Genomic DNA, 27229 nt, shown 5'->3' with positions numbered 1-27229 from the left:
TTTACCAATTGAAATTGCAACACTATAAGTTGTACATAATGGGAACTTGATTGTATTACTATATTAGCATAGCTAAAGTAAACTATCATCAACTCATCATACTCCCTAAGTCGTACTTAACAAAAACATAAACTATACTTGTATATGACTTTGCGTTCACTTTAGGTTATACTTTCTTTTTTTTTTTTTTTTTTTTTTTTTGGAGACAACTTTAGGTTATACTTTGTAACTCTTTACTTTTCACGCTTGTCAATATGTCATTTCAACCCTTCATACTCTAAAATAAGGATATATAAAAAAATTATAAAATTATATAGTGTGAAATGTAAATTGAAACAAATTTAACACTTAAGATCTCGTTTGAGTATACTTTGCCCAACACATTAAATCACTAAAGAAGTTTAATTCTAAGAATGTGAATACTATAAATTTTCAAGAGCTACAACCGAAAATGAACGGAAAAATAAAATAATATTATTTACGTACATCACTCTTAACCATTTTCTTTAATTTCTTATTGTATTATATGAAGGAATAGATATTAAAAAAGGTACAATATGAAAGATAACTCCTTTATCTTAATATATATTTTCAAAGTATAAAATATGCTTACACCATTTTAAATACGGACTAGTTTAACAGAGGTAATAATAATTAAACTTGTGCATTGACAAATGTGACAAATCAAATTGGTGCAAATTATCATTCAAATGTTCTTGATATCTTGCCACCTTTTATTTCTAATATAATATTGAGTAAGACAAATTATGTACTCCCTCCGTCCGTTAATTAGATGCCTACTACTCTTTACTATGTGAGTAATAAATGTTAGAAATAGGCATCTAAATCATAAATTATCCATAATAATGTAATATTTCATCTATTAACCCAATTGAAAAAAATGTTGTAATAATAGTGTTGTGCCTAAATTTTCACTACAGGTTCAGATGTCCGCAGGTTGCTAGATTGCAGGTTACAGGTTACAGATTGCTACGTGATCAGCTAACCTGGTTCCAGGTATTAAATGAAGTTAAACAAAGATATTTTCAAAGAATATTCTAAGAGAACAAGTTTGAGCAAGTCAAGGTTGTTATAAGTTTTCCTACGATTAAGAAAGGGATATTTCCCACCAGGAATAAGTCAGTTGGAAATGTTAATTGTATCTGCACCACATATCAGTCCACATTCGTTGAAAACCAAATCAAAGAGCCAAACTACTTTTCCTATTTTCACAGAGGACACTCTCACTACTCTCCAACTAACCATTGGCAAAGATCAAGTCAAAGGATAATGGATAAGTGCATGAAGAATGTGGCATGAATCTCGGAGCTGAACCTGTCAGCTAACTCCTACTTTCAAGGAATCATCAAAGAAGCTGTTATAAAACTTCAAAAGGCTTTCCTATTATAAATAGAATGAAAAACCATTGTAAAAACACAAGATACGAGCCCTAAGCATTATATTCTATAGCAGTTAGTAATTAGCACCTAATTACATATTCATTCTTGATAAAAAAAACCAATCTACATTATACCTGTACTTAATTCTCAAACTAGTACATTGGTGGACTCATCGCCACCCGTAGTTTTTACCCTTATTCCTGGGGTTTTCTGCGTCATCATCTTGTTTCTCTTCTTCCTTTTCCCCTCTATTCCCTTTTTGTAGGTTATTCATCCTTATTCACTGAACCTACACTATCATTTGCATACGTATTAATCTAGCTGTTGTTCTATAAAACCTGGTCGAATCTAGCGAGCAGATTTTGGCCTAAACTAATAGAATAAACACAACCCTAGAATAAGTAATAACTCGACTTTTAATAGTTAAAATTACAAACATGATATACCTGAGTCTCGACTTTGATTTTCTATATAAAATGTCTAATTTATATACCTATCATTTTAAACGTATCAAATTAAAATAATTTTGGGCCGACCGCGTATCAAAATAAAAAATAAAATAATGAAAGATGAATAATTTTGATACAACTAGTAGTAGGAAATTATGGAGAAAGTAGAAAAAATCATCAAAAGTAGACAAAAAATGTTGTCATTGCCATACAATATACCTAATCAACCAACAAAACATGTGATGTAACTAATTAATGCTTTGTTAATTAAAGCAATTAGTTGGATTACATTACACCGTCCTTTAAAAATACACAAATACCCCACCGTTAGATCTCCTCCGCGTCACAAAATTCCTACCTCATCAACCAATCATAACCGTCCATTCATTAAAAAAAAGCACATCAATTACGACGAAAAGTCATTCTCATACACATGGGAAGTGGGTCCTATAAAGGTCAAAAAATCATCAAAGTCTATCCATTTACACGCCACCCAAACACGGCTTTTCAAGTCCCCGGTAATTGGCCCACAGTTTACCTGCTATGGTCGGTCAAAAAATGATTGGGCCGGTCACCGGTTTAGAAATATCCGGTTCATTTTACCGGTTTTATTATTGTCTATATATTTAAAGTTCTCTCTTTTTTTTCTCCTCACTTTCTCTCTCCTCAATATCTTCTCTTCTTTGTCTGAATAGTTGAAGATATTTTACTCCTTACGAATATTAAAGGTATAATTTTTATCATTAATTTTAATATTTTTTTTTTGAATTTTTGAGTTTATGAGTTTGTTTAGGTTTGATCTGAATTTTACTTCAATATAATTATCGTTGAATTTATACTGAATAATTTTAAATTAGTTTATAAAATTTGGACTTGTTTTGCTTTAATTAGATCTAGTTTGACAGAATTTGGACTTTCAATTTAAGAAATGACTTTGAATTGAAAGTCCAAATTCAAAACTTTGCAGTTCATGAATCGAAAGATCGAGTTCAAATAGTCGCAGAAGAATACGATTTGACGCTATTTGAACTCGATCTTTCGATTTGTGAGCTATTGATTTTTTATTTTTATTTTTTATTATTTATAATTTTGACAGGTGAGCTATTGATTTGGTGTGTAATTGTTGTATGTGGTGTTAAATTAGCTGATAATTTATTGATGATCGGATTACGTAATTGATGATTTTTGGAAAATTGCAAATAGTAAGCAAAAGAAAGTTATTAAACTGAATTTGAAAACTATATTTTTGGTCTTAATCACACTCAGAGTATGTGATGAAGGGAAGGTGCTCGTTGTTTGACCATGGATTATATGTTGATGGACTAAAGACGGGGTTTCGATGGCCTCGATTTATGCAGTCGTACCTCTGGCAGTTGTGTGAAACTTTGGTCGATTCATGTATATTGAGTATGTTAAGAGTGATTAGCTGTAGGCGTGGAGAAGACACGGCTAACTTCGTGCTCGATCGATTATCGGGCTAGAAGGCTAGATATAGGGTTTTGTAAGGAATTTGGTGTTAATGTTTGTGGTGGGAGTTTAGTGAACTGATTAAAAAGTTGTGTGGATATTTCATATCTGTGGAAAAGAGGTACCTTTGTATTACAAAATGTTGGGCTGATTGACTAGAAGTATATAATTATGAATGTGTAAGCAACTGAGTTGTATGCTTGGAGCGAGTTTTGTGCGCTGTGAGGATTGGGGTTGTGTGGCTTATGCAATTATGAGGGAACGCTCATGTTGAAAACTTTGGGAGTTTGATTTTAAAGTTTCTCGTATTTACTTGTGGAATTGTGGATATGCACTTTGAACCGTTTTGATAGGAAGAGTTGAAGATGTTGCTCAATTTTTATAAGGTTTGGAAGGAAAAAGATATGTTGCTAGAATGACTCTTTAACTTTGGGTTACTTTTCATTTTCTTAAAAATCTTGTAATTTTTGTGTGGGGTGAGTGGATTTTGAGATGGTTCGTAGTTATGATGGCACTACACAAGTTTCTCTTTGATAGGCCACATTTGACTTTTTATGGTCAAAGATTTTAAACTATGATCACTATTTTGATATCATGGACTACACAAGTTTCTATATATTGTTGTAAGAGTACATCTGTAAAAATACAAAATTTTATTATATTTACCACTAAACATCATTTAATTTATTGATCATTGTGCGACATCTTTGATCCTATAAAGTCAAATGTGGCATATTTAAGAGGCACAAAGAGTAATAGTTTTTTTAACTGGACCTTGTGATCTTGTTGTTGGACCAACTTGAACCTAGGATCCTCTTTATTGGGCTTGTTGTGTGGATATTGTGATGGCCATACCTTTCGTAGGAACCTTGATTCTCTGCAAGTCTGTATGTGTGACCTAGAAAGTCTCTTTGATCTTGATGTCTCATGCTCATTTTTGTGGCAACCTAGTGTATCTTAAGCCAGGTGGCCTGGAGACCTTTAAAAAGGGAATTACAGTTAGTTTGTATTTGATTTTGTATTGGATGTCTCATATGAATGATCATGATAAAGCATTCAATAATATCCACTGTCAAGAGTATATTTTTCTTAAATTAAATTCCATCCTCATGGTTTGGTGCTGAAAATTTGAGAAGAAAAACACTTGATGGATGAGATGATTTGATTGCTATCATAATTGTTAAAAATGAACACCAGTGTTGTTGCATACTTGCATTCATTTAATACAATAGCACCTATGAATTAGTCGGTGGAATTTTAGATGATTAGATGATGGTGATAACAAATATATTTCCTTTGTTTTCATAATAGATGCATCGCTTTGACTTTTTATATTGTTTATAAAATTACTTTGACCTTTTATATTTTTGATTTATTAGTAAAAATTTATTAATCTTATAATTTATATTGAGATTAACCTAATAACAATTATATTTAACGTAATTTATCATTATATATGAATTATTAGTAAATAAAGTAGTTATAAATAGTGTAAAAAGTCAAAGTGATGCATCTATTAAGAAACAAAGGGAGCATATATTTAGATTGTTTAGATTCATCATTGAACTCTATTTTTTTACATATCTATGTGACTAGACCTTTTCATTAAATGTAGTCCCTTTGACTAATAAATTGGTTTGTATGACATTTGTGCACTTGAATCTTTATCTTTCTAAAGTTCTTAACTAATAGCTCCCAATTGTTTATCAACTGATCATTTTCTGTTATGCTATTTATTCTTCATATAGGTAACTTTGAAGAGTAATTCTACAGATAAAATATGGCTCTAGTCTCAGGTGTAAGATCAACGCTGAATCCCAATGCCCCATTGTACATTCCTGCTGCTTTTCGACAGGTAGAGGACTTCTCACCTGAATGGTATGACTTGATCACTACCTCACTGTGGTTCCGGGATTATTGGCTAAGTCAGCACCAAGAAGCTGAAATGTTGTATGGCAACAATGTGAACAATTTTGAAGAGAACGATGTTGTTGACTTGCTTCCTGATGAAATCGATATTGGTGTTGATGAAGAGTTGTTGCTCATGGAGTCTCAGTTTGAGGAGTTCATCAAATCTACCGGGACTCAGGAAAGCAAGCTTTTACCCAGAGAAGGTGAATATTGTGTGATCTATTAGTAGCAATTTTTTGTCTTTCTTTTTTTAACCTGGGTTTCTTTAGCAGATTTTCATGGAAAATGATATATACAGTCCCAAGGAGCCAAGTTTTTTGAAATACTATTTAATATGCTAAGCTGAATTAGACATTCATTAGTATCATTACACCAATAGATGCGTGATTTTGATTTGCACTTAGATTGATATCAAGTTAGGAATTTGAATGACATTACCCAATCAGTAAAAACAGATAAGTGTAAATTGGTGAAGTTTAGCACATGTAACCTCTATTTAAGTCTGAAATGTATGTAGACTTGGAATTTACTGGTAAACTAGCTGCATCACCGTTACATAATAAAATGGCATCTTAATTTGTTGCTCACATGGTTATTTCCTCTGTCTGCAGCCTTGGTTGATGTGAAGTCAGGATTCAAGTTCTCGGAAAAGCCCGTTCAGAAGTAGAGGGTCATAGGTGGGAGCAGTTTTGCTCCTTGCTAACAATATGATTCTCCTTTAATAGCTGTAATTTCTGTACAGAGCCAGGTTGAAGCTCTTGTATGAGTTCCTTGTTCATGCCTTTTCTTTTCTTCAGAAAATCAAGAAACTTTTCGAGCAAGTGTAGAATGTAGAAAGAGAGTAAAATTGTATGATATTTAAGAAAAATGACGCGAGATTACTTTCAAATCTTCATATTGGCCTCTTATTCTATATTTCTGACGCAATTACCATCTTGTAGAAATTTGGTGTGTTCAAAATGTAGATGGCTACAGCCTTGCAGGCATACACCTTGCCAGAAATTTGGGATGTTGCAATCTCTCCATCTTGGTGAGGGGTTTGGTCTGCAACAGTCTGATATTAGCAGGTGGTGGCTTGTGTCCTGTAGTACTGGGACCAGGGGTTTCGGTGTCGGACCATTGTGAGCCATACTTTGGGATTGCTGAATTCCCTGAAAATGTGATTGGAATTATTTGGTATGTTGCAATATCTCCATCCTGGTGATAGGTGTGGGCTGATAGTACAGTCTGATATGGGCAGGTTGCAGGTGTTGGCTTGTAGCCTGTAATACTTTGGGATTGGTAAATCCCCTGAATATGTGACTGGAATCATTGGATATTGCCATATTGGTTCCTCAAGCTCCTTTTTTCATGCTTCTCCTTTCTTGGCCTATATTTATTGCCGAAGCCTCTGAACGTCACGGAATGTTTCAGATGAGAGGTAATGCTTATTTGCTAATGGACATAAATCAATACGATTTTAAATTTTTACATACTCCCTCCGTTCCTTAATTAGATTCCTACTTCTATCTATTATGTTGAGGAATAAATGTTAGAAGTAGGAATCTAATTAAGGGACGGAGGGAGTATAATATTGAAGATCAGACTATTTTAAAACAGAAATAAAAAATAGAGTAAATCCAATCTAACTCTATCCCCTAAATACTATGATAGTGATTAATTCCAGACACTCTGAAGATTAGTTAGAGCGTTACCTTCCTTTTGATTCAAGTCTTATTCAAATTGGGTCGTCTGTAGTTTGTTAATTTCATTATCATGAAAAAACAAATACAAAGGCGGGTTATCTAAATTTAGTTGCAATTCTCGTCTAATCAGGATAAGCTGCCAAAAATGGGTTAAGTAGGTTTTACTTTTGTCCAATTTGTATACCCGATTGTAACTACCTCTAGAGCTCTAGGAGTCTAGCTATGCTTGACACATTCGATTAAATATTGCTAATTTAGAAAATGGAAATGTGCAAAGACAATCACAATATCGACAAAGTAAAACTTTTAACCAAACTCGGCCTCTTGCATTATTTTTCAAAATATATGGAGTGCTTATATACATAGGATCTGAGAATATGAACTTCCGATGTTTTGGCGCAAAAGAACAATCGTCAATGAGGAGCATGTTCAGATTTGAGCATAATACAAACGCCTCAAAAAGCTATAGTGCCTATTTTTAGGTGCACAGGGGATCACAACATTGATGTCGACAATGGGCAATACCCTGTTTGACCCTCAGTTCTCAGAATCTTTCGGATCTGATACAAGTTAAAAAGGGATGTATTGTATTATGCAATCGGAGGGAAAATATAATCCAAAATACACTCGTATGCCAGACATGCTGGTAAGCTATAATCCTAAGATTGATCATCTCAACAGCATTTACAGGACTGCTTGCTATGACTATTGCCGTATTATAGCACTATGCTGAATCTAATCTTCAAATACAACAGAAAATACACTGATATATGCAGCTCCAACCGACAAAATCTTGAAGCTCAGCTGAGAGCAAACAACAGGTTATCTTATAAATGCTTTAACCAAATTCAGAATCCTGTACAGTGCCTTCAAGAAGAGAGATACAGCCATATGCTTCAAGCAGTCACATATTCACTCTCATCTTCAAGTTGCTGTTTTTTCTGAGCTTCTAGTTTACTCTGGTTACCAAGAGCGTCAGATATAGCCTGGGGCAACCAAAACCCAGGTCGCTCAAGATGCGAAGCACGGTCAAGAGCTAAAGGCTCCCGTAAGACAACTTCAACAGTATCATATGTCCATAGCTTTAAGGTTGCCTCGCCTTTGAGACCCAAAGCAAGCCAACCTAACCCAGCTACAGCAAGGTCAGAACTATTTACATCCCAGCTAGTTCCAGTCACTTTAAATTCTCTCTCTGTCCAGGTCCCCATTTCGGGAAGTCTATCTGCTCCTACAGGAGGCTGAGAAAAGATCAAGCCAAAAATAATGAAAATGGGGTATTAGTTGTCATCCATCAAAATGAAATGGTAAAATTATGTATGTTCATGAATAATGTACTACATAGAAGAATTGGCAAGGTATGCAAGTATGTTCATGATAGCAATTGCTAATGTAAATTCACAATTTCATGCTCCACAGAGCCATAGCAATATACAACATGAATTTTACCCAAAACTTAGAATGTCCCTAAGTGATATTTAAAGACATTGCCTAAGCACATTCTATCACAATTGCAGAGAAAAATATAGAAACTGCGGAACAGCTGAACCTATAGTTTTTGTTTTTTTCCCCCCTACCTTTAATCGTCAATTGACATCCTTATCCTAAGCAGATTCTATCACGATACAGGGAATCAGCTTTTGAGAAACACACAAGGCTCTTCATCGACATTAAAGCTTTAATAGCGACCCCTAGCTCTTCTATTAAAAACATGTAATAACATACTAGTAGAAGGCAAGGAAAAAAGACTAAGGTCTTTATTAATTTATCTTGATTCATGTTTGCCAACAAGTTTGACCATTGACATCTTTAATTATTTATGATTAAAAATTCAAAACACAGATATTTTAAGATAAATACAATGAGAGTAATCCAACATTTTACAAAATAAGATTTGATTCTGTACTAGTATATTAGTAAGAAAAAATGGTCAAATTCAGTGCAAAATTCAAACTGTTGAAATCATTACAAAACAGAGTAGGATAAGCCTCTGGGATCATCAACGACCCTTGTATTAATTGCATACAGCACATAGGTGAAGACTACAGGATAATAGTGGGAGAGAGTGATCAAAGGCCAGGTGAACTCTATACAAGCTATAGAAAATACAATTAAGTCCGCCTTTCACATAAGATGCTGACAAATATTCAGATGAGATCGGCTTCATGCCTTCACAAGAGTTAGCAGCCAAGTTGAAGGCTTGAAGCCACTAGTTTGTTTCAAAACAATACTGACCGTTGTTGGGGCAATGTATTTGAAATGTTTTATCACATCAACTGTTCAACTCTCTCAATTTCATTCTCTTGCAAAATATGCTTTTCACAAGTTTGTATTGTGTGTGCAGATATTGTAAGGGTATGTTGATTTTGTGTATACTGAAGGATTTAATTGCAAGGACTGTAGGCCCTTTTAGTTTCTATAAAGCCCTCCTTACCTTCTAAATTGAGTCTCCTTTAAAAGAAGCCACATTAAATTGTCTCAAGTTCTTAAATCATACTAGTAATAGAAATTTGCTAGCAATGCAAAATTATTCACGATATGTCGATACCTGGTAATCGATAGTCAATACACTAGCTATTTAAAAGATATATCAGTTAATAGAAAGGTAGAACTCAATGATAATTAGATAGGTCTTGTAAACTGATTGACCTTTTTTAAGAAAATAACAATCACACTTAATTCAAGTTTTATTTTAATCTTCCCTTGCTGCAGTGAAATGACTTAACAATAACATGAATGTGAAAGTAGCAACCTACTATCCACAAAAGGCAATCCTAGAGAAATACGACCACACCCCAATGGCTCAATCCCTCAAAGATACATCCAAAGTATCTATCAAGAACAAAGTTCACATTTTCTTAACCACTCTATAGGAGTAGTATAGAGCTCATCATAGGTTTTACAGCATAAACTAATATTGACAATCTACTGTCTATAAGCAATGATTGATTTTGGCAACCAAATCTCACATTCTTATTGTATTAGGGGAAGGTTTAGATATCCAAATTTCCAATGGCTCAAGTAACAGTTAATTACCAAATTTCAGATCAATTGTGCTTAGGATGTTAATCATCAAGATTATCTAGAAAAGAAAATATGACCAAGACATAAGGAAACATGATCAACAAGGCTGACATGCTTACCTGTAACCTGATACCAACATGCTTACTCCAAGTTTCATCAGCATTTTCAGTCTTTCCTAAATGAAGAGACACATTTGGTGATGCCCACACTGTCACGTAAATTGTCTGGACTGATGCCTCGACAAGGTCTAGTCTCACTAAGCCACCAACATGTATTGTTTGCCCTGCCTGCAAATTGTCTCGCAAGCTCATCAATTATAACACAGATCTATAAGCATGATGCGACATATTACTATTAAGCAAAATAATTAAGTTTGGAATACGTAAAATGTCACTTGAAGTAGCAAAACATAAACATTACACCAATGGCAAAATAAGGAATCCAGGTTTACATCAAGTAATCAACCATATATAGTTGAAATTACATAATTCTTGTACTAGTATATTAAAACAGCATACAGTTTAAAAAACCTTTGGGTAATGTTAAGTAGAACACTAACTTGCAGAGCACCTAAGTACAGCCCTAACACCCCCCCCCCCACACACACACACACACAACCCTTGGCGAGCTTTGAACTCAGGACCTAGAATTCAGGGAGAAGCTATAGCCACACACATAAAAAACCCTCAATCAAGCAGTCAAATCAACATCTACATTCAAGGAAGAACCATTGTAAGTATAACCAACAACAGCCTGCCTGCAACAATCAGAATTTACATAAAACACATTATTAATAGATTAATAGGTCATGATGCAGAATGCCAGATAATATAATTTAGTGTATAATAAACACATTCAGTTATATAGCAACGAATTCCATAACCTTCTTTACGTTTTACACAAGCCAAATTAAAAACAACATTAGTCCTAAAACTGTAAGTTCAGAAACATTTACGTGAACAGAACTTACCTTGATTCTATAACTTCGAGGTCTCAGTTCTTTCCGTATCTCAATCATTTTTTGTTCTTCCCTGTTTAATCTCATGGACATCAAGTACGCATGCAAGAGACCAGGAGTGTCGTACATCTTGGCCTTGCCAGACAAAACCCCTCCAACTCTTAGTATCCCAAGCGTCGTCCCAGGAACTGCTGCTTCAGTAAGCTTTGTAACTTTAACACCTTCTTTCTTTGCAAATGTGTTGATTAGGGTAGATTTACCGGCATTTTGTGCCCCAATAACCCAAACATGCCCTCGAGGGCCAGCTGACTCCTTGATGAAGGATAGCAAATTCCTCACCCCCAAATCCTTTCGAGAACTAACCAAATACACAGCATTAAGTTTTGGGGCTCCTGCAGCCTTTGCACGATGACGAACCCATCTATCTAATCTAGTAGGAGAAATTTCAGATGGTAGGAGATCAACCTTTGTGGCAACGAGGACAAGTTTAGGCAACTTTTTGCTAAATTTACCATCTTGTTTTCCCTCCAAAGCCTTAAACAAAGACCTGGCAGCACGTTTTGGAAATGACCCATCAAAATCAACACAATCAACAACCATGACAACAACCGTTGAATCCACTGTAGAAGATTTCATCAAACGAGTACTAATCAACCTATCAAAATCAAAATCCGGTATCAAGTTCTCAGCCATTTGATTCTTCACTTGCCCATAGTTCCTCAAAGAATGACACCTAGCACAGACTGTAACCTCTTCCCTCTCTTTCTCAGCCTCCCTAGCCAACCTCTTCCTCTCCGACTTCGATAATTTCTTCCTCTTCTCTGCCTTCTCCTTCACAAACTCCTCAGTTACATTACCATAACCAACACCAACAGGTTGAAACCCATCCAATGCTTCTAAATCCTCATCCTCCCATTCACTATCCCAATCAAACCCATCATCCTCCATATCTGCATCAATCATTTCCAAACTACCCTCAATCTCATCAACGGAACCGTCTTCCTTCTCTTCCTCCCCATAAAAAACACCCTCAATTTCACCCCCAAAACCCTCTTCTTCTCCATCAATAAAACCCTCAATTTCATCCCCAAAACCCTCAATTTCATCCTCGTCAATAACCACCTTCTTTTTCTTGAAAAACCCAGGAAGATTAGGGTCATTATCTTGCATATAAACCCCACAACCTGGGCATACAAGCCCATGATTCTCATCCTCATCTCTTCCCTCACTCAGTACTACATTCACACCACTCTTTCTTGAATTATTACCATTAATAACATCAAATTTCTTAACTTTAGCATTACCCTTTACAGATAAACATACAATTGAGCAATTTTTGTTATTTTTTCTGTTCAATCCTGAGAAAAAACATGAAAATCAAATTCAGGGGAAGTGGGTATATGTTGGATTCTTACAGAAGGTAGAACAAGAGAGGAAATAAAAGGGAAGTTAAGCTTACCAGGAAATGGTGTGATTGTGCTGCTACGTTCAGCCGAGGCATCTCTGGAAATGCAGAGCTTTGTGTTAGGGAGTGAAGGAAGAGAGGAAGATGATAACAAAATTGCCATTATTTGGAAAATGGAGCCTTTTTTGCGTTTGATTCTCGCACAATTCTCAATTGTTGTTAATTTGAGAAACCCGGGGTTAATAGGCGGGTCACGTAAAGGTGGACATGGGCCGTGTGCTTGTTGTGTCAACAAGCCTCGTGCTTTAACGAGCTATGAGCCGCTCCTAGATGAACTAACATATTGTTGCGTCATGTTGGGCTTATGCTGACTTTCAAAATTGGAGTTGCATCATATTGGACTTGTGTCCACTTTTAAAATCGGAGTCCATGCAAGGGGTGCCAGTAGACCCCCTTAATAATTTAAACGGTCTATAATAGTTATATTGATCAATAATAAGCGAATTGATATTGGTCCGTCATACTAAAGTTGAGTTCACACTAAATTTTGAAAATAATGTCCATGCACGATCCATGGCTCGCCAACATGCCTCTCATGTCATACATGGCTTGTGACGAACTTGCGCTAGATCAAGCCAATTTCACGTTGTGTCTAGATGGCCTTCATGTCAACTCACCTATGTCTACTATAGGGGGTGTTTGGTATGTAGGTGTTTCTTGCACAGAGTTTTTGCAACTGAATTAATGTGTGTGTGTGTGTATATATATATATATATTTATATATATATATATATAAGTGTACATTCGGTTGGGTAGCGTTGGAGATATATTATTCGTATGTTGATAAGTGAGGGAATATCAAAATAATAGTTAAAGTCATGTCTCAGTGTGCATTTTTGCTTAAAATGTAACACTTATTAAAACGTAGGGATTATGGAATATGGATACTTGAAGAGGAGAATTTGAACATGTAACTATGTAACCCATAATACACAGACCTTCGATCTTTACAATTATGCCAAGATCTCATAGTCAAGTAATGCACTTATTAAAAAAAACCTAAGGGAATACCAAGGGAGGAAGTATTAGATCATCTTAAAAAGAAAGTTGCTAAGTTTAGATACTCAACTTGGAGTCTCAATTGACAAAAACATGGACCCTTATCAATTTTATGTTGGTTTATTTATTTATTTATTTATTTGACTTTAATGTTTTTGTAAAAACTTAAAACTGTTTATTTAATTGGATGTAATGGGCCACATAGATCCGAAAAGAGTCTCACAATTGTAAAATTATATATATCAATGAGTTGCTAAATTGAGAAGTGAAATGAGTATCACCATTGGATGTAAATAACAACTCCTCATTTTACATTTTAATACTTAAAATTGAGTCTCACCATTAAAGATGGTATTAGAGGTAAAAATTGAAAAGAGTAGAAAATGACTAAAATGCTATTACTATATTGTACGGAGAAATTTTAATATAAAGTCGATATGGTTAAAACTTAAAATACACTATTTGTTTAATTTTGAGATAATACGAAATGGTCCTGAGCAATTCATGCCAAAGGAGTTTTCATACTGATAAATTAGAGAGGAAAATAGATAGAATGGCTTTTTATTATTGATCAATAGGTAGAGTATTTATACAAAATCTAACTCATAAGATAGGAAACAATATTCCTAAAATATAATACTAACTTAACCATAAACCTAAAGATATATTCTCTTACTAATATATTTAAGATAAATAAAGATAAATATATTATTCTCCTAATAAGATTAATACAGAAAATATATCACACATATTTTTCGATATTGATGATATCATATCTCTAACACATACTAAAATTAATTGGGAATAATGAAAGATTTACCTTTACCTTATAAAGTGTAATCATTTCTCCTCTGTTTTTAATGTAAAACACTTACAAGTGAATTACAACGAGTTTGAACGCTATTTCTAAAATAAGACTTATAAAATGAACTGAATAACTTAACCACCATTCCTAATTTCTATTATTACTGTACTTGTTTCATTATTTTATTTATTATTTTAGCCCTTTTAAAACATATTGAATCATAATAGATACTTTGTAGATATATATCATTAACCCATGAAAATGTTGAAACTTTTACTTGTTGACAAAAATTACACACTTTGATGTATTTTCATCATTTTACCAGTGAATATCCAGGATGATCCTCTAGGTTGTTATTTTTCGTTTTTTTTTTTTTTTTTTTTTTATCTAGAGTGATCGAGAAAAATTGACGTCATAACGTAATGAAGATGGTAGCTTATACAAATTTAATTTCTATAATGAATGAAATAGAAACTCCGTAAGATATGATGTTGGCATCAAATTTTCCGATGGGATATGAATGAAAAAGTTTAAAAATCATTTTTTTTTAGGGAAATAGAAGGTAATTATATTTAGAATATACGAATAATGACGTATGAAAAATAGTACATGTTCAAAATAGTACAAATTACAAATTAAAAGGAATGGAAGGAGTGAACAATGAATTGCATTTTTGCTAATTGTCAATATATACACATGAAAACCTTGACAACATGACATGCATACGCATGAATGCATGATCCTAATGTTAAGTCTACTACACCAAAGAATAAAAATAGTCTAGCACACATTTGCACATATAACCTATATAAAAGTAATCTACACTTATATTCTATATAAACGTGTACCTACAAAAGTAGAACATAAAAATGCAAAACAAAAAAATAGAACTATACTAGTATTTTAATATTGAGTCTTCAACAATATATCTTGATTTTCCTAATTACCAATTAGGAGACAAAATTTATATACACCCTCTCTTAAAAAAGAGCCCCAATATTGTCCTAATAAGTTTTCTCAATCTTTGCTCAAGCTTTAAAAAAAAAAAAGATTAATTATTAAAATACAAGTATTAAATAATCAATAAGGGACAGAGCGACTACTTGATGACATCTGATCCTAATCAAACTTGAAGGAAGTGCTCCAAGTAAAATAGGACATCCTCAACACTAACATGTCTCCAATTAAGCACACTCATAACCCCAACACTCACCTTCTCAATCTTGCTCATTCTACCACCTCTACTCCTACTATCTTGACTATTCTTCAACCCGAACCGAATATCCGCCACGAGCCCGCTCGACATGGTGTTCGAGCAACACCCGGGCGACGGCAACTCCTTCGAAAAGAACCCGTCAACACCAGAAGCCAACTTCCCAACACTCTCCTCAGCTAACACAAACACCGCCTTCCAATCCTTCTCCACCACCGTCCACGTCACCCTCGCCTCTTTCAACTCCTCCAAGCTCAACTCCCTCTCCTCCACCACCTCAACGTCGAACCTAAACAACTCGTATGGGTCCCTCTGCATGTCGATGCATGGCTTGATCATATTCAACGATCCACCGGGGAGGTGGACCGCGATGACAAAGAGAAGGCGGTCGAGGGAGAGCCGAGGCTTACGAGGCTTCCGTTGGCGGCAAAGGGCCGCGGTGTGGCCGAGAGCGTAGAGGCGGTGGCGAGGGAGCGAGGCGGCTACCGACCCAAGGGTGGTTGCAAGGGTGGGGAAGGTGGCCGAGCAAAGTGGGTCCCACAAGTGATCGGAGGAGAAACACGTGGACCATGTTTTAGACACACACGTGGCAATGGCTAAGGTGTTTGGGTCTAAGTAATGAGAAACTAGGTTTAAGATTTCCCATGGAGGTGATGATAACATCATTTTATCATCATCATCATTTATTTGCATGATATTAATGGAAGACATAATACATATGATCTTAAAATTTGGAATTTTATTATATTTGGATTGATGATATTTTTGTTTAGCTAGTATTGTTGTTATAAATATTAATGTGATGGTATATGTATAAAATTTGATATAAGATAAAGTTTGCCGTTTATATATATAGTTGGGAGTGGTTTTGATGAGATTACGTAATGGTGGTCGGTTGGTATGTGTCAAGCTGTGGAATGTTTGTGCATGAAGTTGAGTCGCCACGTTTTCTTATTTGGAAAAGAGAATTTATATGCTAATTAAAGAATGTAATTTGGAAGTCTTGTGTTTTCCGTATGTTACAATAATAAGTACATGTGTTAGAATGAGTTATATTAGCTAGATGTTGAATACGAAGTAGATAAATTGTGTGCCTTGAAGATGAACAAAATGAATGGTTTATGGTCTATGGATGCTAATTTATGCTAGCTAGCACTATTTTGAATCTTGTAGGTTGTTAGAATTCCAACTCAAATAATCTTAATACTCTACCGATAAACATGTCATTATTCATTGATCATGTCTTAGTTTAGTTTCTAGGATCTTATTATTCTATCTCATTAACATTTTTAAACGGTAGGATCTTAATATGATTTTATAATCTATCAATCTAGTAATCTAATATTGTAATTAATATTTACACAATAAATCATTTTCGATTTTTCACACATCTATTTTTATAACATCTTAAATGTTTTCCACATATGTTGAGGCCGAACGAAGGATGTACTTTGTTTCTAAGACCCTAAACATGAGCAAGATTGCAATTTGATCTCACAAAAACATCTTGATTATTCAGAAATTAGAGCGTTTTCTATGTGGTTGGTAACCAAAGACGGATCCGGGGGTGGCCAGCCTAGGCCACGGCCCCCCCATGATCCAAAAATCATATAAGAAGTTTAAGCTGCAATGTAATAAAAGACAAGGTTACTTGGCTGATTTGGTTTTAGCTCACATCTCATAACATGTAGATTAACAGATCAAAACCCAACGAGTCCATTTATTACTTTTTTTTTTTAAATACTATTCTTTTAATCTTTCTCATTCTTTGTCACAAAAATCAAACGTTAAATAAATCTTAGTTAATTTATACATAAGCTTTAGAAATCTGACCCGGTCTACATATAATTTCTAGATCTGTCCTTGCTGGTAACACCGTGTGTCCAGTTAACACACACTAAAAACACCAAGTAGGTAACCCATGACCGATCGAGTAACCCTTAATCTATACTTAGTATTTAAAAAGACAAACCACAATCACCTATATGACTCATGTAATCATAATTCACCCATATGCCACATAACACATCCATTAATATTTCCTCCTTATACTCCCTAAAAGATAAAATAAAATGTTATTGAATGCTAAAGTCTTTATGCATTCCTAAATTGCAAATTTGAGTAAGAAAATGGAGTGTTCCATTTTGACTATAAAAAAAAGTTGTACTCCTCTCTATACCCCTTTTAATGTAAAAGTTAAAATAACAAATTATTTAATGTTAAAATCTTATTTATTCCTAACTTGCAAATTATAAGTAAGAAAATTAAGCAAATTATTACAAAAAATCACCGACACATACGACACAAATAAGCAACACATTTCAAGAAAAATAAAATGAGCTACAACCCGTTCGTTGAACGGGCCAAAAGGCTAGTTGAGTATTATGTGACTGACCGAGTAACCCCAGCCACACATAAAACTTTATTTTCGGATAAAGGTGAAAAATGAAATACTAGCAAAAAAAAAAAAAAAAAAAAAAAAAAGGGAAGAAGGTCCCAAATTCCCAATTATTTGCATTTTAAATTTTTAAGCGATCCCATTAATCAGTCCAAATAAAAGGCCCAAAACCCAAAAGCATTTTTTTTTTTTTTTTTTTCTGTTTGGCCAAGTTTCTTGAAAACAACTTCTGTTTCGTAGAAGTAGTTTTACGGAAACTGTTTCTAGAGAAATACTTATCAGAAATAGAATTGTTTGGCCACAAAAAGTAAGAAGTAATTCTGAAAAAATGAAATAATTTCACACTGTTTGGCCTATTGTTCCCATTTTACAAATCAACAAACGATCTGACTCATATGAGAGTAGCCCAATAAGATCTAACAACCACTAAACAATGCCAATTAGTTAATAAATGTCATCGGAAAACAGGCAGTGACCACGAGCCACGTGGTTATCCGGCAAGCGGCCGGCAAGAGTATCCCACCGAAATTTACTTGAGTTCGTTGCTTTTCTCTCTCTTTCTTTTTTTTTTTTTGGTCTTAATGTTGGCTGATTTTTTTTTTTTAAACTGAATGTTTGCCCAGATTATCGTCCACCTTACCTCACCTTGTTATGGTAGCTGAGAATGGGGAAGGGGGCGTCATACGGTGTAGGTGGGGAAACTGTGAAGAATGAGGCCATTAAAGAAGAAACCTTTTTCATGGGATAACAAAGGATTTTATGTATTATGTGAGGGTATTTTAGACAAACTAAAATATTCATTAAATGGGTAAAACTCCTCCCCGAGAAACAAATTTGAGAAGCTTCAATTTGTAGCTTCTGTTTCCAAGTCCCGTAGAAGCTATTTCGGTCCTTTTTGGGCTTCTCAAGAAGTAGAATTTACTTTCAAAAAATATGGTGTTTGGCCCAGTTTTAGCTTTTGGGTACTAGAAGCTCTTTTAGAAACTTGGCCAAACACATACTAAATTATAAAAGACTTCCGCCATCACAAAACATTTCAACATTTTCAAAAATAAACACTCTCAGTATTAATCTAATGGCGCGGAAGAAACCCTCTTGCTCAACCTCCACCAATTTCACTCCAATTTCAATTGGTAATCTCAAAAATTTCTACTAATTTCATTTGATTTCAATTATTTGAGAGTTATTTGTTCTTCTGAATTAAATTTTTCTTGAATTTTATGGATTTTTGTGGCTTTGATTTCAGGAAATTGCGAGGTTTTTGTTGATGGAGCTGATAAGAGTTTCAAATGTGAAACAAATCAGGATTCTGTGCTTATTTCTGCTTCAAAAAAGATCAAAATCAAAATTTCAGGTAAAAAATTTGATTTTTTTTTTTTTAATTTTTGGAAAATGTTATATTTCTTGATTTTAATTGCTAATTTACGTTGGTTGATTAATTACTAATTACAGTGGCGGAAGGTATAAACAAAAGCCAAAAATTGGATGAAAAGGGTAAATATTATTTTTTTTAAAAATTATCTAAATTCATTTGTTAGGGTTTTATTTTTTGTGATATTTTAGGTTATGCAATTATGGTGTAAATATCTGAATTTGTTATTTGTTTGTTTTGTTGGGATGTTAAGAGAAAGAAGAAGAATCTACTTCATCTGTCGATTGTCGATTCTTGCTTATTAGTCCTAAAGATGCTGGTAGTCGTACCAAGTCTATGCTTCAGGTATAATCTTTGATTGTTTATTAAATGTGCTTCTAAAATTGTTTTTCATATGGAAACAAATATTTAGGCAATTTAGCTAACTATGTTCATTTATACAAATTAATTTATGCCGTATAACCGTATTAGTACTAGAGAGTTTCATGTTTTGTAGTGAAATTTAAGAAGTCAATTGATGGATATTGCTTAAGTATAAAGTATGGGGTTAGATGATTAAGAGTTAGTTTACTCAATGGTAAGATGAAGTGGAAGACTTGAATAGAAGAGATTAACGCTTTTTATTCCCATCCGTTTGAAAGAATGTAATAGTCTAATGAAGATTAGGTGTAGCGGATAAAAGGCCTCGAGCCAAATACTTGAAAGAAGGGGTGGCTATGAGAGTGATTGAAGAAAATAATTGTGTTAAGATTGTTGTTTTGAAGTACCTAAATTATAAAGCCCTATAGTGTAAGGGTGCAAGTGCATGGAAGAATCATAGTGAACCGTAGGAATGATGTAGTATTCTATACACCAACTGTACTTTGTTGAAACATCAAGGTTTAAAGTTTCACAACACCTCTTAGGAGTCAGGACCACAGCAAACTTAAGCAGTACCAGAAGTAGTACTCGTTAAATATTTTGATAACATTTCATGACTATGATCTATGATATATTTTATTGCTATCAACCTTTATTTATTGTAACTTTAAATACTTACCTTGATTGAATAAATTTTAATTGCACCTTTTCAATTCACTCCGTTGGGGACAGGACATCTTAAGTTTGTACATGAAAGAGCTGCCTGCCATGAACTATGCTGCTAACACTGGAAAGCAATCGTCATTCCTTGAAAGATGTGTTTCAAGCGGGTATGTTGTGTTTATTATCTCTCATTTTACTAATGGTGCCTTCATCTGTTGGCATCACCAAATTGTGCTCCTCTTGTGTATATCTAAGTAAAACCAGGATTTTTTTTGTTGAATAATATAGAAAGTCAAAGTGTTACGAAACTGACTGCTAACATGCTAACCTATATAAGGAGGTTGGTGATGAGGGGACTTTGAGTTTACTTCTGATGTTTGATTGAATTTTACTTGGCCTTTTCAGGAAGTTCTGCACCCTTGTTTTGAGTCAGAAGTGTTCTGAAGACTCGGACAAGGTAAATTACTCCAAACAGAACCTTATGAATTTATTGCCATTCTTTCTCCATGATTTTGTTGGTAGTGAAATTTTCTTACCATAGGAAAAATTACAGTTTTGTACCATAGAGGCAACTTTTAAATTACGAATCTCTTTGACCAAACTCTTTATCAGATGATTATATAATGTATGCTTGAATAATGCCAGAAAAGTATTGCACTTACCAACTCCTTGCCTTCATGAGGCTATAAATTTATTTGGAAATGAAAAGGGTAGCTTGATAGAGTTTGTTATAAATCATTTTCTCCACTTTTGTTCTGCAGGTTATTGCAGCAATTACTTATCAAATTATCCCGACCGATACACAGTATGCTGAAATTCCACTAGCTGCTGTTAGTTCATCATGCCAGCACAAGGTTGTCATTTTCTTTTCTATGATATGTGACTGCTCATCCTTTCATGAAGTTTAGTGATATTGTACCTGAAAATAAAGTATATTGTTGCTTTCAAAGCTGATATTATCATATTTGAGACTTTGCTTCCCCTTGCCCCTTCTGGTGTATGAGTGTATCTAGTTGGTCTTCTGGACATTGCTACTTTGATTAATGATTAAAACGAGTAATAATAAAGATTATACGGATGTAAAGCTATGTGGAAAATCTTTAGTTTGAGAATAAGAAAGAACAATAGATTCTTTCCAATTTTAAACTTTTGAACCAATCTTTTTCCTATACGTTGTTTCTGCTAGCAATTTAAAACTTTTGCTATCAATTTGACTTGTTCTACCATCACTTTGCTTATAATTGATGGAACCTGTAGGGAGTTGGCCGACTCTTGTACATGGAATTAAGAAAGAGACTTCAGGATGTCGGCATATCCACTATTTTGTGCTGGGGAGACAAAGAATCAGAAGGATTTTGGCATAAACAGGTACTCTTAGTACTTCCTTCTCTTATGAATTACTTGTGGATGGTTGAAGACTTGAAGCTACTGATACATCCAATTTCTTGTTTGCTTATGTGACCTTGGTTTGTATACTAAAGGAATCTTTCGTTATGGATTTTGGATATTGATTATGTATTGATGCAGTACACCTTAAAGTGCAAATAGTAGTTCTTTCTGTTAGATTTTTGCACCTTAAAAGATTGAGAAACAGGAGATATTTATTCAGCATGCCATAAGATATCCTGTAGTATATACTCTCTCTATATATATCATAGTTGCTTCTATATTGATCTAAGGCAAACTATTTGCACACCTGTTTGAACAATGTAATCTGTGTGCAGGGATTTTTATCAATAGCAGAGGTGAATACCAAAGGTAGAGTTCGTAAGCTTCCTCTCAGAGCAGATATACGCCGGGCACTATGCTTTCCTGGTGGTTCAACACTCATGGTTACTCATCTAAGTGAGAATCTCCATGATATTGAGGTTTATTCGGTAAAGTTGTGCTTGGACTCAGCCAAGAAGTCAACCTCAGCAACTGATGAGTTTTACAGCCTAGCGGGTACTGAGGAGGCTTTTGCTTCAGCATTAGGAAATGAGAATGGCCAAGAAAACCTACAGCTAGAGCCAAATGGTGAGTTTCAGAGACAAAAATTTCATGCTCCATTTTAGCATTATTTTTCCAATTTACAAGCCCCAGGATGCTGTTCTGCCTTTGAAAATCAGTATGCCTGCTCAACCTCCCTCCACGTGTGGGAAAATTTATATTTTGGCATTTCAGAATGCAGTTTTCAGTAGCTGTATGTATCCCGTGTCAAATAATCAATGCTTCTCTTTTTTCAGAGAAATAAAAAAAACAACTAAAACATTTCCCTGTTTTCTCTTCCTGATATCATGGCCAATTTGTAATTACTTTGGATTATGTGAAATGGAATGTTTGCTAGGAAAAACTTTATATAAGCTGTAGTGTGATGCGTTAGGAATTTCTCTTGTGATGCAACTTTGTGGAAGTACCCAGCTGGGTGTTTAACTATCCTGACTTGGTAGGATTGCTTTGTGATAACATGTATTGCAATGTTTTTTTATTCTTTGTTTCTTCAGAGAGCATATCAGTACAAAGCCACCAGCATTTGGTTACCCAGGAGAAAGTGGATGGTGATGCAGTAGATGAATCATTATCTGCCGAAGTGGTTGCCAAACAAATTTCTTCAACCTATAAACGGAATACAAAGAGGAGGGTTTGGGAAACTTCCTCTTCGTCATTGAACTCCAAAAGAGTAAAGGCTGCTCAAGTTTTAGATCAGTCATGTTCGGATTCTATTATGGTTTCAAACAAGCAAGGCAAAGATGATTTTCCTTCTGATGGGGCTTTCTTGGGATTAGAAGAAAATATGTTATCGATGAAGGACAAGACTGCAAATTCTTCAATGGCTTCTGACGGGTTTGAGGCAAGGGGAATGTACTTTAATATCATGTTAATGGATATTGCTGCTGGACCTAAAAAAGTTTATCTTACAAAGGTGTGTATAAGTTAATACTACGTATATGATTGTGGAGGATTACTAAGTCTCACTTTTGAAGCTCCTTTTGGGTTGGGTGTCCAAAAAAAAAAAAAAAGCTAAAAATGGGTTTTGGCGGATGCTTTAAAATGCAAGTGTTGGAGGCAGTTTTGCACTTTCCTGTAACACTTGAATTGGTTGTTGAAATTTATGTCTGAATCTAGTTTTATTTTGAAACGTAAATTCTCTATTTCCTGCTTCTGGCTATGTTTCCTATTACGTTGAGTTTAGTTACACATTGATGTTATTATGGGTACAGATAGTAGAAGACCTTGGTGGAGCTATCACTGCAGATGGAAGCTCATGTACACATGTTCTTGTAGGAAAAGTCAGAAGAACGTTGAACTTCTGCACTGCTTTGTGTTCTGGGTTAGCATTAATAACCAAGTTACTTTTGCTTGTGGCACTCCCTTTTTCCCTTATAATTTGTTTGTACTTATTATTTTGCAATGCCTCAACTGATGTTCCTGATCCTAAGCTTTATCATATGTATTAGTATAATATATCTATCATTTTCCCTATATTACCTTACTACTTCAGCATCTAACATATACTAGGATTTATTTGTGAGATCAGTTTTTCTAACACACCATCTACTGTCTTTTTTAATCTTTGTGTTTAATTAATGAGGGACAGTGGTTCCATTTTATTGTCTTGAGGATTTATCTTTTTTCTTCTAGATATCACTATCATTAATTTGAGTCCTAAGCATTTAATCATTTGGCAGGGCTTGGATACTCTCACCAAATTGGCTAAAAGAAAGTTCCAGGAAAGGCACATTTGTTGGTGAGTCTTCAAGATTATGTCATCCTTGAGAAACATGTTTATTTGTTCCTTCTGCGTAGAGCTTGCTCAGGCGTATATTTATATATCATTACTGAGCACTATTTGAACTTTTGCAGATGAATGTCCCTTCCTTCTCAAGGATGAGGATTACTTAATGAAGTACAGGGTTGATCTAGAAGAAGCTGTTCTTAGAGCCAGAAGAAATCCTCAAGGATTGCTCAAAGGATATACTGTCTGTCTTACAACCCATGTTCATCCCCCTATTAACATGCTATCAGCTGTTGTCAAATCTGCTGGCGGCGATGTAAGTATTACTCCAATAAGTAGCGTGGTTATCGTTTTAGCTCTCATGAATTCAGATTTGTAGTTGCATCTATTTTCATATGTTGAATTTGAGTATGAAGGTGAACACATCATTGATGTGGACAGTAACTAGGTGGTTTTCAAACATTAAGTTATGCCTCAATTGAGTCAATTGGAATCAATCAAGGACTAATAGGAATTTTTTAATGACAAAATATGTGACCAGCACAAATCTTTTAAATTAATTCATTAGCTATTTAGCTATGGTAAGCCTATTGCTGCACTTCATCTATGGTAGAGAAAAGGGAGTCATTAAGCTGAGTTTTGATTCCAAATTCCTTGTCAAGTTCTCTTTTCATGTGCTACCATTCATTTGCAGAGAGAAGATGGTACCTAAGCATTCGTATTGGTTCCACGACTCCTATCTTGAGTTATCTATTATCTTTTGTAAGTACAGTAGACACGAGATCAAAGCAATGGCAATTAAAGCTTAATAATCTGTTCATAAGTCCTTAACTTTAGAAAATTCCTTAGTTGAAAGTTTTGGTTGATTCAGCTACCTGCTAATTTAATGTTCTAGGAAAGTTTGTGCTCTCAAGTTTCAAGTGTCAAGTTATATATAATCGTCGTTTGCACTCTTCTCCTATTTATAGTCCTGGTGTGCAGTCTGTGCACCTTGTTCTCAGCATGAGAGTAAGCCCCCAAATACTGTCATTTTACTGGTTTAAAGCATTAACAGACCTCCTTAAATGCTTTGTATTCTGCTGAACTCTTTTAATCTGTTTTAACTCCCGGCTTGCTTAAAAAAAAAAGCATTAACAGACCCAGATTGCCTAGCTCTAGTATTTCAGAAAGATTTGTCTGTTTCAATAAGGAAAACGGTTAGGAGGAATAATATCCAATGTTAACTAACTACTACTTTGATATACAAAAATCCAGGTACATGTTGGTTTTAGCAACAGAAGCGAAAAGTCAAGTACAATCTTTGTCGCAAGTGAAGAAGACATGGAAGAAGCACTGTTAGCTGTGAAGAATGGCCTTCGAACTTTCAGTAGTGAGTGGTTTATGACCTGTATTATGAAACAAGAACTTGATTGGGATGCTCCTCAGTTTGCAGAATCTCTTTGAGATCTATCTAGTTCTACTCTCCTACACTTTTTTAGGACTGAACTAGTGAGTAGATGTAAAATTTTAACACAATAATGTATGTAATACGTAGTATTTAGTATTTATGGAGTGGGAGGAGATTAAGTTAGCTACTGCAGGCTGAAATCTGTATCATTTTGCTGAAACTGTGGGGGATATAAAGGAATCAGCTTGAGTTTTATTATTCTGAGTCTATGACTTTTTATTTATGTGTGTGTGTTTTTTTTAATCATTATTATTTTATTCCAATTATTTATTTTTATTTTTTTATTTTTTTATTTTTTATTTTAAAAAATCAGTAAATACTTGGTGATTAAGGTGCACAGAACAAGACCATATACATTTTTTTTTCAAATAAAGCATTGATGTGGTCATCTTAGGATATTTCATACCTTTTGGTTTGGCGAAAAATTCCCACATAAGTTTGAATTTGATAAAAATATGTTGAATATGTTTTTCAATAATCGACCTATATAATTGTACACAAACTAAAATCTTATAAATACTAATATTCAAGTTAGTCTCTACTCTCTAGTTAACACTATAAAATCTTTTGATCAAATTTGCAATTAGGTTAGGGGAAAGTTCATTATTATAGTTGGAGTTGATTGAAGGAGAATTAAGATGTAAAATAGAGTACGGACTACGGAGACAGTATGAATTTAGATTTGTAATGTCCAATTTATACAGTCTTTTACTATTTAAATAAGACAACATCCCACAATCTACATATTTATATGTTCTTTTCTTCAACCAATATTTAAGTAAGAAATGAAGGAGACCTCTTGGTGCAGTGGCACAAGAGGTCGCCTCGCATCCTCAAGGTGTGAGGTTCGATCATCATTAGCAATAAATCATACCCCATACTCCTCTTGGGCATTGCCAACTAGGTTTCCTGTGATAGGAGAAAATAAATGATACAGTACTCCACGGGATGATTAGGGAGTCCACCTAAACTGCTCTTATTATATGATCAAGAATGTTACACAAACACAATTCCAAATCCTAAACGTGGGTACTCAATTTACACAACAACAACAATCATAAGAGCTAACAATTGAGGAAAAAATTGAGAGATATATATAACCAGAAAAGTGAGCTTCTGTCCAGCAGCCGTATCTCACGAACAGTAGGAGCAAATGACAATCCACCATTGAAAATGAAGCCCTAGATATCCCGAACAAGTTGTCAAAATTTGAGCTAAATCGGACCACGGATAAGCCTCGATCGGTGATGATTGAAGCGGCATAATGAAAAACGTGAATTGTGGTTGTTCTTGAACTCTCTGTATTTTTTCTCTTTCTCTCAACTACTTCCCTCTTTTTACTCCTATTACTAGCAGCAAGTAATTACTTGCTCAAAGACTTACACATTAAGGCACCCTCAAAGTCAAGAAAGGAAGCTTCTTTGAGAAGACTTTAAATTTAGACATTATCTATATTACTTGCTCCAAAACACTCACAATATCAAATGAGTTTTCTTTACATAGGAAGAGACCTATAACCCAACAATAACTACGGAGTTTACGTATCTAAAATCTGCAGACATAGTCATGTAGATCTTGTATAATTTTATCTTAATTTTAAGTACTCCACTGAGTAACCTTTTTTTTTTTTTCACAAAGTCTTATATGTGGCTTGTTATAAATGAGCAAAAGAAGCTTAAACTGATATATTGAACAAGCAGAGAAGAAGAAACAAGCTGATTGCCATTAATGGAGTTTGAGGTTTAAAGTATAGAGGAAATATAGAGAGAGAAAACTAAGAGAGAGAAGTTTGTTATTGAGTGAATGAATTAGAAAAGCCTAAGCAGTAGCTTATAAATGCTCTACTAATACAAAAGCTAACAACAAAATTTAATGCTTGTAACTAACTCCTGCTGAGCTGG

General features: G+C 34.4%; 4 protein-coding genes across 4 annotated transcripts; 2 read left to right on the top strand and 2 right to left on the bottom strand.

Moving 5' to 3' along the window:
- The first annotated feature begins 2431 nt into the window (after window positions 1–2431).
- LOC145583267 (protein EARLY RESPONSIVE TO DEHYDRATION 15-like) lies at window positions 2432–6122 on the top strand. The gene is made up of 3 exons (XM_081640479.1): window positions 2432–2577; window positions 5065–5430; window positions 5839–6122. Exons 2-3 carry the CDS (start codon window positions 5097–5099, stop codon window positions 5892–5894), a joined length of 390 nt encoding a protein of 129 aa, XP_081496605.1. The 5' UTR covers window positions 2432–2577; window positions 5065–5096; the 3' UTR covers window positions 5895–6122.
- Window positions 6123–7478: 1356 nt separating this feature from the next.
- On the bottom strand, window positions 7479–12488 carry LOC145583266 (GTP-binding protein BRASSINAZOLE INSENSITIVE PALE GREEN 2, chloroplastic-like). Its single transcript, XM_081640478.1, has 4 exons — window positions 12351–12488; window positions 10904–12249; window positions 10053–10220; window positions 7479–8150 (listed from the first exon to the last, which is right to left on the bottom strand). Exons 1-4 carry the CDS (start codon window positions 12457–12459, stop codon window positions 7809–7811), a joined length of 1965 nt encoding a protein of 654 aa, XP_081496604.1. The 5' UTR covers window positions 12460–12488; the 3' UTR covers window positions 7479–7808.
- A 2714-nt stretch (window positions 12489–15202) lies between these two features.
- LOC145581348 (putative F-box protein At5g04010) lies at window positions 15203–16066 on the bottom strand. Its single transcript, XM_081638369.1, has one exon. It carries the CDS (start codon window positions 16064–16066, stop codon window positions 15284–15286), a length of 783 nt encoding a protein of 260 aa, XP_081494495.1. The 3' UTR covers window positions 15203–15283.
- A 1912-nt stretch (window positions 16067–17978) lies between these two features.
- LOC145582431 (uncharacterized) lies at window positions 17979–25551 on the top strand. The gene is made up of 15 exons (XM_081639428.1): window positions 17979–18308; window positions 18395–18904; window positions 19018–19125; window positions 19224–19265; window positions 19397–19488; window positions 20236–20333; window positions 20572–20623; window positions 20928–21020; window positions 21424–21534; window positions 21891–22182; window positions 22650–23068; window positions 23367–23476; window positions 23835–23893; window positions 24010–24197; window positions 25136–25551. The coding sequence occupies exons 2-15, from the start codon at window positions 18847–18849 to the stop codon at window positions 25322–25324; spliced, it is 1911 nt and encodes a 636-aa protein (XP_081495554.1). The 5' UTR covers window positions 17979–18308; window positions 18395–18846; the 3' UTR covers window positions 25325–25551.
- The last annotated feature ends 1678 nt before the right edge of the window (window positions 25552–27229 follow it).

The sequence above is a fragment of the Chenopodium album genome, chromosome 15 (genome assembly GCF_948465745.1).
Source record: "Chenopodium album chromosome 15, dcCheAlbu1.1, whole genome shotgun sequence".
NCBI classification, from domain to species: Eukaryota; Viridiplantae; Streptophyta; class Magnoliopsida; order Caryophyllales; family Amaranthaceae; genus Chenopodium; species Chenopodium album.
This window is presented reverse-complemented; position numbering and strand designations above follow the sequence as displayed.